Source organism: Mesoplodon densirostris, chromosome 3, assembly GCF_025265405.1.
Source record: "Mesoplodon densirostris isolate mMesDen1 chromosome 3, mMesDen1 primary haplotype, whole genome shotgun sequence".
Lineage (NCBI taxonomy): Eukaryota > Metazoa > Chordata > Mammalia > Artiodactyla > Ziphiidae > Mesoplodon > Mesoplodon densirostris.
Window position 1 is genome coordinate 163281901 of NC_082663.1, and position 17247 is coordinate 163299147.

The following is a 17247-nucleotide window of genomic DNA, read 5'->3' on the forward strand; positions in this document are numbered from 1 at the left end:
AGCACATAGTTTTTGCAGAAGGTTTTCGCCAGTCTTGTGAAGGTTCCTGCTAGTCACAAGGAGCAGACGTCACCATGAAGGATTTTAGTGCTTTTCTAGATATGAGGAGATACAAGAATTGGGCTCATAAATCGGCTCCTGAAAATATCTAACTATCTGAAGACCTGTTCTGCCAGTTTTTCCCAGAGCGCCTCATCTCTGCTCTCCACCCTGAACTCCTTTCAGGGGCTGCTGAAAGTCAGCAGCTGCAGCAGCTCATGATTTAATCCTTGTAGAGCTAGATGGCAAGTGCCAAGGGCAAGTGCCAATCTGTAATTGACATCAGCTTTTAGGGAAAACCCAAAGCTAAATCCCCTCTACTGGATTTCTGAGGATCTGATTCAACAGAAAAGTTATTCATTTTATGAATTTCAATTTTTTTTCCTTCAGAGAAGTCACATTAAAATACAAATAGTAACTATTTTAGTATGTTGGCTCTCAGATATTTTATTTGTAGGCCACTTCATTTGTTATTTTGTATAACTTAAAATCTAGATTGGTGGGAATGTATAATGGTGAAGCCAATAGAATATGATGCAGCCACTGTGGAAAACAGTTTGGTAGTTAGTCAAAAAGTTAAACACAGAGTTGTCATATGACCCAGCAATTTTATTCCTAGGTATATGCCCAAGAGAACTGAAAGCATATGTCCATACAAAAACTTAGCATACGAATGCTCAGAGCAGCATTATCACAATAGCCAAAAGGTGGAAACAACCCAACTGTTCATCAACTGATAAATGGATAAACAAAATGTGGTATATCCATACAATGGAATATTAGTCAGCCAAAAAAAGGAATGCAGTACTGATGTATGCTAAAATATGGATAAGCCTCAAAAACATAGTACATGAAAGAAGCCAGATACAAAGGTCACATATTACATGATTCCACTCACACTAAATGTCTAGAATGGACACATCCATAGAGACAAATAGTAGATTAGTGGCTGCCAGGAGCTGGGGGTAGGGGTAATGAGGAGCTACTACTTAAGGTACAGGCTTGCTTTCTGGGGTGATGAACATATTATGGAATCAGATAATGGTGACAGTTGCACACCTTGTGAATATTCTAAATACCACTGAATTATACACTTTCACAGGATGAATTTTCTGGTATGAGAATGTCACTGCCCCCACAAAACCACCACCACCAAAAATCTGGGTTTGCTTCCCACCTCCCCACCCCTTAAATGTAAACAGTGCAATTTCTCATTTCCTCAAATTCAAATGCAAATTGCAGCTGGGTTACTGGAGGGTTGGGGGAGTGGCCAAGGAGAAGCAAGTAGTAATAAATGATGGTAGCCAACAGCTACTGAGGATTTATTGTATGATATGTATCGTGTGAAGTAGTTTGGTATTAGTGATAGGTAGTAGTAGGCTGAATAATGTAGTAGGCTGAATAATGGCCCCCCCAAAGATGTCTACATCCTAATCCTTGGAATCTGCGAGTATGCTAGGTTATATGACAAAGGAGAATTAAGGTTGCAATCAACTGACTTAAAAATAGAAGATTATTCTGGGTTATCCAGGTGGGTCCAATGTAATCTCAAGGTCCGTGAAAGTGTTAGAGAGAAGCAGGAGGGGACAATCAGAGAGATGGCAGCATGAGAAGAATTTGACCAATCTTGGAAAAGGGGGCCATGAGCCAAGGAAAGCAGGTAACCTCTAAGTTGCAAAAGGCAAGGGAACAGATTCTTCCTCAGAGCCTCCAGAAAGGAACACTGCCCTGCTAATACCTTGATTTTAGCCCAATGAGACCCATTTGGGACTTCTGACCTCCAGAATTACAAAATAATAAATTTGTAATATTTAAGCCATTACGTTTGTGGTAATTTGTTAAAATAGTAATAGGAAACTAATACATCAGTAAAGATCAGGTCTAATGCCATGAAGCTCTTAATGAGAATTAAGAGGAGAGGCAAACAAGGAGATACAGAGACAGTGAGTGAAGAAAATACAGCTGACCCTCCATATCCGTAAGTTCCGCATCCTCAGATTCAACCTACCAGAGACCAGAAATATTTAGGAAAAAAAAACTCTAGAAAGTTCCAAAAAGCAAAACTTGAATCTGCCATGGCTGGCAACTATTTACCTAGCATTTACATCGTATTAGGTATTATAGTTAATCTAGAAGTGATTGAAAGTATACGGGAGGATGTGTGTAGGTTATTTGCAAAACTACAACATTTTATATAAGGACTTGAGCAAATGCAACTTTTGGTATGGGGGGGCGGGGTGTCCTGGAACTAAGCCCCTGTGTATACTGAGGGACAACTGTAACCCGTTTAAAACCAAGTACCAGTGGGTAATCTCATAAGAGCCAGTGACTTCTGCAGGTCTAGGCCCATATCATCTGCTGTTCCCCAGCACTTTATTAGGATAGCACTTCTAAAGTTCTATTAGAGGGGCTTCCCTGGTGGTGCAGTGGTTAAGAATCCGCCTGCCAATGCAGGGGACATGGGTTCGAGCCCTGGTCTGGGAAGATCCCACATGCTGCAGAGCAACTAAGCCCACGAGCCACAACTACGGGAGCCTGTGCACCTAGAGCCTGTGCTCTGCAACAAGAGAAGCCACCACAATGAGAAGCCTGCGCAACGCAACAAAGAGGAGCCCCCGCTCGCCGCAACCAGAGAAAGCCCAAGCTCAGTAACAAAGACCCAACGCAGTCAAAAATAAAAATAAATAAATTAAAGTTCTATTAGAAAAAGGCTTGAGAAATGTGCATAGCTAGATTTAACTTGGGCCCAAATTTGGTTTTCATTTCAGTTTCCCTCTGAACTGCCTAGGAGTTTTAGCTGGCTTTGAAATAACTTATGGTTTTGGGCAGGGCAGGATGTTTTAGTATCAGTCAGGAAGTGTCATCAGCTATTGCTTCTATAGGAAAATAATAGCCCAAGTTCTAAAGGTAGAGTAGCTGCATAAAGGGTATCGGATCTGCCTCATTTTGAGGTCCCAGTGTCAGTCAGTGCCCCTAACAGTGCATTTAATAAAATATCTGTCATGATTAACACATACTGAGTACTTGTTTTGTGAAAGGAATTGTTCCAGGACCTTTCACACATGTTTATCTTATTTAAGCCACATGACAGCTCTTCAAAGTAGATATCTCCATTTAATAGATGAGAAAATTGAGGCACCCTTTAATTCCTCTCCCTAGGGAACCAGAATGTTTATTTTAGTTCCCAGAAGGAAAATACACTGCCTGCTGCAGACTACTTACTCCTTTTCTAGCAAACCTATCCTCAAAGTTTCATCCCTGAAGCATCTCATTCCCTGGGGTGCTCTGGACTCTCTACCCTCAAAACCAGGTGAGTTATTAACACTGGATCTGGACTTAATGGGCTGCTTTCTGCCTACAGGGCCAGCTAATTAGTCTTAATTATCTCATTATAGATTCTAAGTATTTCCAGCTGCTTTTTTTTACCCCTATTGCCCACTTCCCCTCCTCCCACCAAATGTCTATTTTCCAGATAGTCTGTGCCAAGTCATGGACACAGGTGATATATTGATGTATTCTTCCTATTTATCAGAACATCAGCTATTTCTGATCAAGCTTCTCACTTTCTAAATCCTCCTGGGATATCTACCTCTGTGTTCTTTTTTCCATGAGAAGAAATATGCTTTAGCCAATTATTAGACATAAGAACAAATTTCAAAAACTACATTTGACTTTCACTGACCACAGAACTGTAATATACAAATAATAAACATGAATCTTATCTGTTTGATAGAAGTTTGGAACGTAATCCCTTCTCCCTTCTTCTCACTGCCCCCGAACCTCAAATCAATCATTCAGTCCAAATAGTTCAAATAAAAATGAAGAAGAAAAAGTTACACTGCCTACTCATTGAGAATATGAAAGGCAAAGTAACAGTTTAGCAAAAGTGAATGAGAATATGTGGTCAGAGGGCTACAAGTTATATGACTGACCTTTGGCAAGTCATTTAATCTCTCTGTACCTCACTTTTCTAACGGATAAACAATGCAATAATACCTATTTCATGTGGGCTGTCCTGAAGATCAAACAGGAAAATGTATGTCAAAGTGGTCTGCAAACCATAACTTTGTAAACAAACGTTAGTTATTATTAATAAAGAAAAGGAAAAGTTTCTTTCCTCAGTGTATTTTTACTTCTATCTTTAGTAGCTATTTCTAGAATACTCTTCCCTTTTTATTCAAGTCATTTACTTGCTATTTAAAATTTTTCAAATTTAAGCTAGAGATATCTTCAGGTGCCAATTACCTATTATAAGCCACAAAGGTAGATGGATACTATGCTACCTTCATCCCTAAAGAGAGAACTCTCTCTTAATGTCTATAAACACCATTTTAATATTAGTATCCCCGTGAACATTAAAAGTATGACTGCTTGTTAGAGTTTGAATATCAGAGGAAGGTACTACTCAGATCCCATCAACATGCTTCTCACTTGAGTAGCTCAAGATAAGGTGCAATCATAAAATGTCCAAGGAAAATAAACTATGACACCAAGCAATTCTAAATCTGTGGTTGGTAAAAACTTAATTTGCAACTAACAATATTTAGTTCTCTACAAAACAAAATCCTTTGTTGTATCTCTTTCCCACACTTCCCCTCTGCAATATTTGTCAACTGAATTCACCTCCATTCAAATTAAACAAAATAGAAGGTCTTTATTTATTCAAGTATTTTACACTGAACAGCTCCCTGGAGGTTCGCCATTTACTGACTTGGGTAATACTATCCTTCCTTTAGTTTATTAGATTGACAAAGTTAATTTAAAAATAACCTTGGGAACTTTAAGTGATTCTTGGTCAGTTACTATTTTTTCCTGTATGTATGCTATCTTATGAAGGGATTTTTTTGCATTAATTTTTTTTCTTTCTCTCTCTCTCTCTTTTTAAAAAATTTATTTATTTATTTTTATTTTTGGCCTCGTTGGGTCTTTGTTTCTGCATGCAGGCTTTTCTCTAGTTGCGGCGAGCGGGGGCTACTCTTCGTTGCGGTGCGCGGGCTTCTCATTGAGGTGGCTTCTCTTGCTGCAGAGCATGGGTTCTAGGCACGTGGGCTTCAGTAGTTGTGGCTCGTGGGCTCTAGAGTGCAGGCTCAGTAGTTGTCACTCACGTCCTTAGCTGCTCTGCGGCATGTGGGATCTTCCCGGACCAGGGCTCGAACCCGTGTCCCCTGCATTGGCAGGCGGATTCTTAACCACTGCGCCACCAGGGAAGCCCTGCATTAATTTTTATAATTTCTTAGAATACAAAAAATACATGGCCAACATGAAACATCATCATTCTGACGATGAAATGCTTTCAATTCTGTTCTTTATACAAGTGAACATTTCGTCTAGTTTAGCCAAGGAGCAATTTGATAAAGTGGTACAACTGTTTATTGTCAACACCCTCCCCCCCATTTTAATCTGAAATACAACCTGGGGCACATAGCCCCTAATTAAATTCATACAAAGTACAAATTATTGAATAGAAACCAAAATGCATTTCAAAGTAAATATCAATTAACGTGACACCCAATTTCTTCACCTTTTTTAATCACTCCAATGTGCAGGGCTTATACACAAAGCATATTCAATTTCTTTTGTAGGATTCAATTAGAATATGCTTTATATTTCAATCCAAGAATCACATCCAATGCTTTGCAAGCAGGTTGGTTAGGCGTTTTTTCTATGTGATTCTTACACACACACACACACAAATCACTGATATAAAAAGTTCCTCTTCAAATTTTTCTGTTTAATTTGAGAAGAATTCTCATGATCTAGTATTTCTCTCACTTAATACATGGATCTGTGCTTCTTTTGACAACATCACTACCTCTTCTTTCCTTGTTTCCATGACAGTGAACACCCAATAGAAAACTATAGAGCCATCTATATAGGAATTCTGACAGCAACATCCAGTCAATCTAGTTTGTGAGACAAGGCTTCAAATAATAAACCCGTGTTCAGCAGCACTCAACAAATGATTGTCTGTAAAGTAATAACTTGAACAGAGAGCAACAAGTGACTAATCGAGCACAAGAGTGGCCAAGTGTAGCTAATCACTTGCGAAAGTAATCAGCCACTTGATTTGTTGTGTCTTGGAGAGCCCAATGATCAAACTACTCCCAGAGAGAACACAGCAGGCTGAACTGATTTCAGGAGCCATGATTATGGCATTCTGGTTACAGTATACTTGTGTGTCATTCATTCGCCAAATACTAACTTAGCACCTACAATGTAGAGATACTGAGACTGGTACTAGAAAATATGAAGAAGGCAAAGTCTATACCATAAAGGAGCTCAACCTATTTTGGGAAGGAGAGCAACTCTGGTTTGTAACAGGGGAAGGAGGCTCTGATAATATATACCACAAATCATCACTTGATGCTTGTCATACACGTTTAATTATTTTTAAAAGTGAAAAACACTAATAAATAAAAAAGTTTCTTTTCAAACAGTGTACAAGTTCCATGAGTGTAGCTGCTATTGTTTTTCATTTTATCTATTCCTAGATTCGATTTACTTACATTGAGCATCTACCATGTACCAGGTACTCCCACACAGCTTGTCTTTCCTTTTTCCCAAGGTATCTAAAAACTGCTTTCAGTGTAACAGATATTAACCTTAAAAAAAAACTCTGAACCAAAAAGTTTCAATTTATACTTTATATGTTCTTGGGTTAAATATTTCAAAGGAATCAAATCGTGTGAAACCTAATAAAACCCTATTATTCAATTATATATTTTTACTTCAGTTTCTCACACCTCACAGTTTACATTAAGCAATACTAAATAAAAGTAGTCTTCAAAAAGGCAGCGTGCAATGCGGGGTCTTTCTGGGCATCATCGTGACTATCAATTATCAATGCAAAGATAAGTGCAGTAGTGCTGTGAATACTGACAGTGCTATCCTGTTGTTTAAGCTACCACAAATTTATGAGGGGTTCTTTTGTCCATACTGGCCGTACAAAGAAGGATCTTGACTCATTCCATTTCCAGGTCCTGAAGATGTGCGTGACATGAACCTCCTTCTAGGAAATATCCTTTAGCTAGTTCTGTTTAACTTTGGTCTCCCTGCTTCTTTCACTGTTTGACAGGTCATTAAAAGAGCATTTTTAAGGCTTAGGAAACAAATTAAGTCTAGACAAGGGTGTTACTATCTCCCTTTAATGCTTGGACAACAGGGAAAGCAAGAAGGCTAGCTCCTTGAGGGCAGGGGCCAGTATGCCTGACTGGTCTTTGTCTTGCCCTCAGGCCTCAGCACAGGGTGCTCTCTAAATGACTGTGGAGGACAATGACAAAGAGTCTGGGCTGCTCTTCTGTTCTCCAAGGCAGCAGCTGAGAGGTAATACAGGCCAGTGTGCAGCATGCAAAGCTGTCACTCAGATCCTCCGTTTGCCGAAGGTAGCAGATGATTGGGTTTTGCATGCCTGGTTTACACTCTTCAAATATTTATAGACAGTTTTCTTTGCCTCAAGCCCTACTTGTCACTTAGCCAAGTTTTACATACATGGTTCTTTTAATCTTTCTTTAGAAATCAATCCCACTAAGCTCCTTAGTCATTCTTGTTATATTTTTCTCAACTTTTGGCTGTTTGTCCTTCTGGTAATTTATTCTGTTGAAATGCATGAAAATAACATACATATGGAGCAGAGAAGGGTTTAGTCACCTTTTCATTACAAGGGTCAATGCCTTTTACATACAAAATGAAATTATTTATCCCTTTTCCTTATGTATGACCATGTTTAAAAAAAATCCATGTTTAAGTTGATAGATCAATTAATACATTGCAAGAGAAAGGAAGAAAAAGTATCATCAGTCTTACATTTTCTAAGGACGATATCATATCGTCATTGATTGAATTCTCTCGTATGTCTATAAACCGATTAATTTAACCTGCAGTATCCAAACATGGGGAAAATGGAAATCCAGAATAACGTGCTCAACACAGAGAGGCTTAAGTGCCCATCTATCTACCTGTGGATACTTCTGGCTAACTTCAGCTTTTCAATGAAACAAAAACAAGTTAATTTTTCCCATTAGAAAAGTAATACAGTAAGGAAAATTTCAAATAACCAGAAATAAGGAAAAGTCACCTATAGTGCACTACTCAAAGACAACATTTAACATTTTTGAAGAATTTCATTTAAGCTTTTTTTTTGACGCATTGTTTTTTCCCCTCCCAATGGGCATGCTCATAATCATTTGCACAGTTCAATACCTTACTTTTTTGCTTAATATTATAACATAAAACTTCATGTATTACTTTGTCTTCAAGTCATAATTTTTAATGACTACAGACTATTCCATCAAGTAAGTAGATATGCCATAATTTTATAATTCCCTGTTGTTGGACATTTACACCATTGCCATTTTTTTTCTAGATTAAATGCCATTACAAAGAAAATCCTTGTTTATAAAGCTTTTCTGTATTTATGACTATTCTTTGATTTTGTAGCAGTAAAATTAATGGATCAAAGGATACCCAGAAAATCAGTTTTGAAGTAAAGAGTTAATACAAGTACTATTTGAAGTGAAAAACACCACCTTATATACAAAAATTTGCCTTTTGGCTCTGATGCTAACAAGTGAATGCTCAAATCTCGGAAAGTTGTAGAAAACTGTCAAAGATGGCAAATTCCAGTAAGTTAAATGTGGTACTCACAAATATGACACTTCTTTATTCACACAAGTATACTGTTGACCCCTTATTAATTAAGCTTAAATTCTTAACCTTACCTAGGTCTACCATCAGAAGACGAGTGAGGGCTGTGTAGAAGGTTGTTCGGCACCTGAAGTCACTGAGACTGTAACTGTCACTGATGCCAAGAAAGGGGAAGTGTTCACTCTGATGAAAGCAAGAGAGCATCCAAAGTTACTAAGCTTTACCTAAACTACCCGGAAAACTCTAATCATTAGTTAAAGGAAATAAGACTCACCGTGTGATTTTTTAACATGAATTTCACGGCATCTATCTTCACAAGTTTTTTTAAGAGGATATAGGTAATAGAAGTTAAGGAATCTGGGGAAATACAATTGTCTTATCAATAAGTAATAGATCACAAAATAACACTGAACTATAATGGCATCAATTTCTATTTATGAAGAATAAATATTTTTTCTAAAGAGTATTATTCCTATAGAAATGCCTTCCATTCTGTTAAGAATGATAATCCATTATTAACCAGTGCAATTACTTTTCCTATCTTATACATATTCTAGTTATGGAAAGGAAGAATGACTTTTATAATTAAGACAAAAACTTTTTTACTATTAAAGCCTTGATAGTGGAAAATTAAAACTGACCCTTTTTACATTTTGGGTGTAACATGGAACTTCTTTTCACTTAATATTATTTTATAAAAAATAATTATGAAAGACCCATAATAAGCTATCAAGAAAGAGAAAATTATTCAATTCTAAGAAACATGAGCTCAGTTAGTAGAAATCTAAGGAAGTTCTGCTTTAGATGAAGAAAATCAGAATACAATTAGGCGGATGTAGCAGATTGCATGTCCTCAAATATTGAAGGACAGGTTTAAAGGACCTAATATTTCTCAAGTGCCTACTAGGTATAAGGCATTTTATATTTGTTAACCCACCTAATCTTCATAATTACATTGTTAAATATTACTTATTATGTCTAATCTGTGGATAAGAAAACAGAAGCTCAGAGAAATTAAGTTACTTGCCCAAGATTATACATCTGTGGACTGAGAGTGCTGACATTTGACCTGAGGTTTGATTACAAAGGCTGTGTTCTTTCTACTGTACCACATTATCATCTGAACAGTTCAACTCAGAATGAGAATAGAGTTGAAAAGTCACAAACCCTAAATAATTTCTGGTTAATGCCGTCATCAAAGAAGGGCTGAAGTGGGTTCTAAGAGCATCTATTCAGGACACAGACACCCTCTGCTCCTACTTAGGGTTTACCCTAAGTGTTTTCTAGTCATGTGTCTTCTACTCTAGCTAGGGCACCTCTTGGGCATTCCCTACATACTTACTCACACCTTTCTTCAAGCCGTGATAATCTTACATGGTTCCATTTATGTCCCAATGAAAACACTGGCTCTTTTCCTTCACATCATCGTCAAATACACTGGGGCTGATAAGCCTAATTTAAAATTTTAGGCACTCAGGTGTGGGTGTAAGAGTAGGAAATGCACTGGAACAAAAGTTAGGAAACCGGGGCTTTCAGCTTGACTACACCATTCAATCAGCAGGATGAGAGTCTGAGTACTATACTCAGCGACTCTTAGCCTTAGTCTTCCTCTTCAATTAATGAGGATATACCCAAGCTATCTTGGGTTGTGAGGACTGTTGTAAGGATCAGATGATGCAAATGTCTTTGCTAAATGTAAATCAGAGAGAAGACACAAAGAAGCAGAGAATGAACATTTACAGAATGCTTACTACTTGCAAGATTAATTCTCACAATCCCATGAGATAGATTCTATTTTTCAAATAAGGAAACAAACTCAAACAATGAAATAAAACTTTCCAAAAGACGGGCAATTAGGATGATTTACATTCAAGCCCCTCTGACTCTAAGGCAACCCATTCCAGTTGCATATTAAGCAACTGTGTATTTTGCTTATCTGTGTATTATACTGTAAACTTTCTAAGGGCAGTGGCCGCACGTATGCATTTTCCTCAGTACATTGCTCTCAGTGGGTGCTTGATGCACTATGTGTTTCTGGAAGGTTGAAACAAGATCAGGGCTGATAGGTAGCAAGTCTTTCCCTGCTTACAAAGATGCAGATTTGATGATTTTTTCCAGTGTAAATCACTGAGTAGAAGAATTGCCACTCAAACGTCACTCGGTTAAACAGGGGTGGGGATCAATAAGCTAAGAAATATCTTAAGTAATTACCAAATACAATTCTCTTACAATTGTGAAGTTAAAAGTGACAGGGTCTATGGGTAATAAGAATGCTGCCATTAATAGGAATCTTCCTGTCAGTGCTGCTAATAAACAGCAAGTCATGTTTTGACAACAGAATATTTATGGTAGCAATAAACAGAACATTCACAGGAAGAATCTCATATGCCAAAGACACATTTTCTGCAGAACTGCATCTGTGCACTTTGTACCAAGGCCAGCCTCACGGCCTTTTAATTACTTTCTAAAGAAAAAAAAAAAAAAAGGTTAAGAGTGAATTTTTTAACTTTTTCAATAAAGAAAAAAATGAGTGTTCATCTGAATATTTATATTCCCCTATAGGAATTCAATTCAAAGCTAGTTATGGTCCTTAAGAGGATCTGTAATTTTTTTAAAAAGGTAAATAGATACGTCATTATAATCTTCATTCTTCTCTAAGAGACTAGGGTTCTTGTAAGTTGCACCATTTTAGTTGGGTGGCAGTACTAGGTTAGATTTCAGAGGCCTGTTGACAACAGTTTATAACAGTACACGTGGTAATGGTGGTTAACAGTAACAACAGTAGTAGAAGTCCAGTAGAGTAAAAGAACTTAATAAAGGTCCCACATGGAACTTATACATGGTAGAGCCAAGATTCAAATCCGAAGTTCAAAGGTCTGTGTGACTTGAAAGTATAAGCTCTTTTCACTAGGCTATCTCATATCCATTTGATTTTAAAGATGCCAAATGATTCTACAGAGATCACTAGCTTCTTGAGATACAACTGAAACTGGAACTAGGTCCCAGAAGCAATAGGGAAACTGTTCTTTTAGGAGGCATCAACTCATAAGTGAGCCTTCATTACATCCAGGACTGAGCAAACTCCATAAACCTGGCTGATACTAACTGACAAACAAAATGCTCATAAAATTTCTGTCTATATCCATGTTGTTATGAAACCACTGACGAAGGTGAAGATGGCCTTACTGATAGTTAGCATGACAAATGGAGAAAGGCAAGAAAAAGTTGAAAGAATGGCGTATCTTAGAGATGGTCAAAATTTTGAAAATCTGCATCCTTTGAAAAGAAGGATAACCAAATCGAGAATGCCCTGGTTTCTTAACTTACAGGTACCACACACTTTAGCAGCTAAGGGGCACAGGAGCACCAAGTATGACTTCAATTCATGCTATCAAGTCTTTACTGAGCAACACCATATTTCATCAATCCTAAAACACCACTGATTATAAAAAACATCCTTATTATATGAGCTACTATGAAAGAAAAAGTATTTTAAAATATCATCAACTATAAAAAATTTTATTTACAGAAGTGTTAAAATGGGACAAAATTTGTTTTAGAATCAAAGAAGTAGTATATTAGATGCATGATAGTCACTAAGCACAAGAGGGTGGATAATGGTATTGATCTAGGCAATTATGTAAAAGCCTTACATATTTACAAATATTACAGATAGAACTAGATCCTGATGATAGAAGAAAGTTCACAGATAAGAAAATTACCTGTTGGAAATTACTGTAGGTAATATAGTATAAATATACTGTAGGTATATAGTATAATTACTGAAATATCAGTTATTTCAAAAGTAGAATTATGCTCATGAACCCTACTAGACTAAAAAAATCCAAACAGGTATAACCAAAATGAAACATCTTAAGGGATACTAATAACTACTTGTAAGGAATAAGCGTTAAGGTTTAGTATCTCTGTAGGAGAGGTAACAGTATGTTCAAAAGACCTGCTATGTGATGAAGTTTTGAAACTATAGAGAAAGGAAACAAGAGTCCTAATCCCTAATAATTTACAACTTAATAGGAGAGAGGACTAGCCAATACTAGGCTATATTATATTCATCACCAGAAATATAGATAAGAACTAGGTGTCCAAGAACATTAAGAAAAAGAAAAGGAACGAAAATGAAGTATTTAGTAGCACCTACTATGTGACTGGATCAGTAGAACCAGGTGCTTTATTATTGTAAGATGACATAGATATATTGTTATGTATTTATTATCTTATTTAATCCTTACAAAATCCTAAGAGATAGGTAATATTCCCTTTCTACAGATGAAGAAACTGAGTCTCAGAGAAATTAAATGACTCATTCATGTTCTTTCAGTTAACACAGTGACTAAGGATTATAACTACTTCAGGATGGCTCTACCAAGTTTTTAGCTAAACCTGAAAATTAAAAGAGACCTAAGTGAGTTACAATGGATCAAATGAAGAGAACAGCACATGTGGTAATTCAGTGAAAGATAATGAAGGGTGTCAAGGGGAAGGCAAAAATAAATTTCCTTGGCCCAAGTATAAAGTACAAATTGTGGTTGAGTGGTAGATCAGGAAATTAGTTATGGGAACTCAATAAGTCAAGTACCATTAAAGAACTCAAGTTTAAATCGATAATTTTACTTTGACCCAAGAAGCAAGTGGAAGTGACTCTGGGCTTTTGGGAAGAAAAATGATCAGATCGAAACAATACTCGAGGAAGGTAATCCTGTGAAGCAAGAATATATAAAGAACTGAGAGAAGGCCTGCATAAGTGGGCTACAGAAGAGGAGGAGAAGATTCTCACCCTTGATGCCAGCACAAAAACAAACAAATAGAGCAGATAAATTACGAGATGACTTTTCCAAAGATGATAGAGACGGCAAACAAAGAAATAAATCAACATTTCTTTTGATGAGAAATGTTAATAGAAGTATGCCTGAGGGATGCAGCTGAAACTAGTTTTATTTAACATTCTGAAAACCATCTGGAGATGGTGATATTCGCTGAAATAAAGCAATACATTTTAATACTGTTTCACAAAAGCAGAATTACTACAGCGTATTACTAAACATTTCCTGTAACAGACATACCCAATTTTACTTCCATCCTTCACCCTTGTTTCATTCTAGACCCTTGTTTCATCTTTCATCCTTTAGTCTTTCCTGACCCCCCACCTCATTCAGGATTCACCAAATCCTGGTGTACAGGAACTATGGGAGATAGTCCCAGTCTTAGAGAGTTAGTCTGAAGCCAAATGGAAGGAATTCTTTCTTTAACAGATAACCTGAGCCAGCTTCGTGGGCGTCCAGACTATGCACTTGCACAGGGGCCTCTGCTTATAAAGGCCTCTGCTTGGTTCAGTGCTCTGCTGCTGAGGACTTGAAATTCTTAATCATTTATGAACAAGGCACCCCACATTTTCACTTCGTACTGGGCCCCGTGAATTATGTATGTGGTCTTGCGATAACATGATGAAGTTATTAATTCTAAGAATTGTTTAAGTTAACATTATCAATAGGGTAAAGTGAGTTTGGATAAATTCATGAATTTATGTAGAACCCTTTAATGGGGTCTGTTTTTTAAAAGCTAAAGATATTTTGGGTTTTCTCAAACCTTTGAGGATGATGTAATAAGGGCAGCTACCAACAGAGGGCCTAACAGAAAATGAAATTTCCTTTCTCATTATTATCTATCTGAAACCCAGAGACATGTAAATGCTATAAATTTTAGTAAATAATGAATTGCAGTAGAAATATTGATCAATTATTTTTCAAAGGAAGAAAAAATTGAAATAATGATTAATAAACAAACAGAATTTTGGATGAAATGTGACACTTCCCTCCCTCTTTCTCAGCATTTAAAATAAGTAAGTTTATTTGATAGCTCTGTATGACCCTTATTCTTGCTCCAGTTTTCTTGGCGGCTTCCTTGTTCTAATCACTTAAACAATCTTACTCCTTTCCCAATTAGATAGAAACTAGAATTTATGACTGGAAATCATTTCAAAGCAGGAAAAAGATCCCCAGGTATTAAACCTAACTGTGGAGGGCTGCCCCAGGACAGAGTCATTTCAACTCTGTGCCTGTTAGAGAAAGCTATTTAGAATCTGGAATTCTTGAAATTTAGTCTTGGAAATTTAAAAAGTACATTAAAAAGTTACTAGATATGTTTGCTAAATGTATCATATATGCCACATGTAATGAATCTGCCAGGAAAACAAACTGTCTCTCAAAAAGGCCACTGGATTTTAAAATTACAATAATCTTACCAATTTAGAGAGCTTCAAATTTACCAACAGAAACCTTGGGGTAAATGCAACCAAGGCTTTCCAGTTAAAATCTGGGGACTTAACGTAATGGCATGCTCCTCACACACATTATTATTTGGAAAACTAGACTATTTCTAAAAACGTCAAGTCCGCCTTTTCCAAGTGAAGTCAAATTCCCTTAGAGAAGAGCTGGTAGGAGAAACACCCGACTTTTCTGTTTAGGACATTCAGTTCTATTTTCTGATTAACTTAAGGCAGAAGTCCTCAAAGCATGGTCCTTGAACCACCAGCATCACCTGGAGTTGATGAAACGGCAAATTCTCAGGCCTCAGTCTGACCCCTCCTAAAACAGAAACTCTGGGGGTGGGGGTGGGGTCCAGGAACTTGTATCTTAACAAGAACTCCAGTAATTCTGATTATCACTAAGGTTTGAGACAGTAACCATGGGGCCAGGTTACCATTCCAGGTTACTCTGCCTTAGGCAAGTAAACACAAGGCTTTTTAGTGCTTCTTAAAAATGAGGACCTTTTGTGGTTTCAATTTCCAAATAAGCAGTCAGATACAAGAGCACCAAAGTTCAGAGACTGGCTGTGAGGACCATAAATAATGAGGAAGATTCACTCTGAAGAAGATAAAAATAGAAAAAACAAAAAAATAAGTATTTGAAGACATGCATTATAAAAGTAATAAGGAACATTTAAAAATTTTATAGTAAGATAACATGCTTTTCATTTATTTGTTACTAGTATTTTAAATACAAGTATTTTGAATATTAATATATAAACATACTTCCATTTATAGAAGCCAAATGGTGATGATTTTTATCTTGTATAACTTTCTATTGCTGAAGAGTATCACCTTATTTTTAACACCGAAATAATGTATTGCTTTAAAATCAGGATTTAAAAGCACATTACAAAAAAGAAATCGATTAGAAACAACAAAACATGCATTAAGTAACCAGCAACTGCACTGAAATAGATACACCACTCACATATTCCATTATGTAAATGAATTCAAAGATATTTCATGACTGATCAGCTAGAAGGGACATAATGATTTATAATTCAAATAACTGAGCAGTGAAATCAAATTGAGTTAATATATATTTCTAAATATGCAAACCTGAAATAATTGTTAAAAAATATAAATCAATGTACCCAAGTTGAAATTATGCCTATCCCTTGGTTTAAAACGCTAGCTTTTAAACTTTTATCTAATAAGCTTTCTGAAAATATGATTCTTTCATTAACTTCAAAAAAGGAGTGCTCAAAAGCAGTAAGTGACTTGTAAAATAAATGGTTATAATCTTAGGATTAAAGAATATATAAAAGGTATAAGTGATAGGAAAGGATCTTTAATAGCAGATACAAATAAATTAGGCATTATGTAAATCATAAAAAAACAATACAAATCAAATTAATTTTATATTAGATTTCAATTTCAACCTAAAAAATAGGGGAAATCTAAACACAGATATGTGCTATAAAATAATATAGGCTTCTTTCCAGATAATATGTTCTCAAAATAATACATTGTGAAAAGGCCAGAGTTTGCAGTACTAGGAAGTACTTATAAACCACTTCATATGTTAGAAATAAAGAGTATTTCAGCATTATTATTAAAAAAAAATACAGGTTGAGTTTTTTTTTAATAAGAAAAAATACATATCTTAAAAAGCCAAAATGACCACTGGAATTGGGTTGTACATCACTTTCCAGTAAAAAGGAAAAACAGCTTGGACAGGTGTAATTTATCATTTTTCTGATTTAATATCAAAGAAATATATTAAAATAATAAAAAGAATCCTGAAATCCTCAAAATTTGTAGTGATAAATAGCCCTCCCTGTCTTTATTGCATTATACCTACTAACAGAAATATTGCATGGTGGATTTTGCCAGACAAGGACGATTATTTTCCAATAAAAAGTTGCATATTAAATTCCAGCACAAAAGTGGGTGTCTAATACTTTGGAAATCTTTTATGGTTTGCCAAGGAACACAATTTTAAACTTAACTAATATAAACATACTCCTGGAGTGAACCTACATTAAAGATTTCCATCCAATGCCACCCATTTTCAGAATGTTGTCCTCATGTTAAAATATCAGCTAATCTTAGTGGTTAACTAAACCAACACTTATTTTTCACAACTCCTATATATTTGATAGCTAACATATAAAAGACAATCGACATACTTCTCTCGCATTGGTAGAAATATTATAGTAGTATCAACTATAATCTAATAAGAAAGGATGATTCTGGTTTTAGATTTTAAAAATCTGCTAAAGAGAAATCTAAACATT

At 36.1% G+C, this 17247-nt stretch overlaps 1 protein-coding gene across 4 annotated transcripts in view; it reads right to left on the bottom strand.

The window, feature by feature from the left end:
* RANBP17 (RAN binding protein 17) overlaps window positions 1–17247 on the bottom strand; it is a 314617-nt gene that overhangs the window by 77679 nt on the left and 219691 nt on the right. For all 4 annotated transcript variants that reach the window (XM_060092536.1, XM_060092535.1, XM_060092537.1 and 1 more), the window contains 2 exons: window positions 8957–9020; window positions 8757–8865 (listed from right to left, as the gene is read on the bottom strand). In XM_060092536.1, the coding sequence (XP_059948519.1) occupies window positions 8757–8865; window positions 8957–9020 (173 nt within the window). The remainder of the gene's footprint in view (window positions 1–8756; window positions 8866–8956; window positions 9021–17247) is intronic.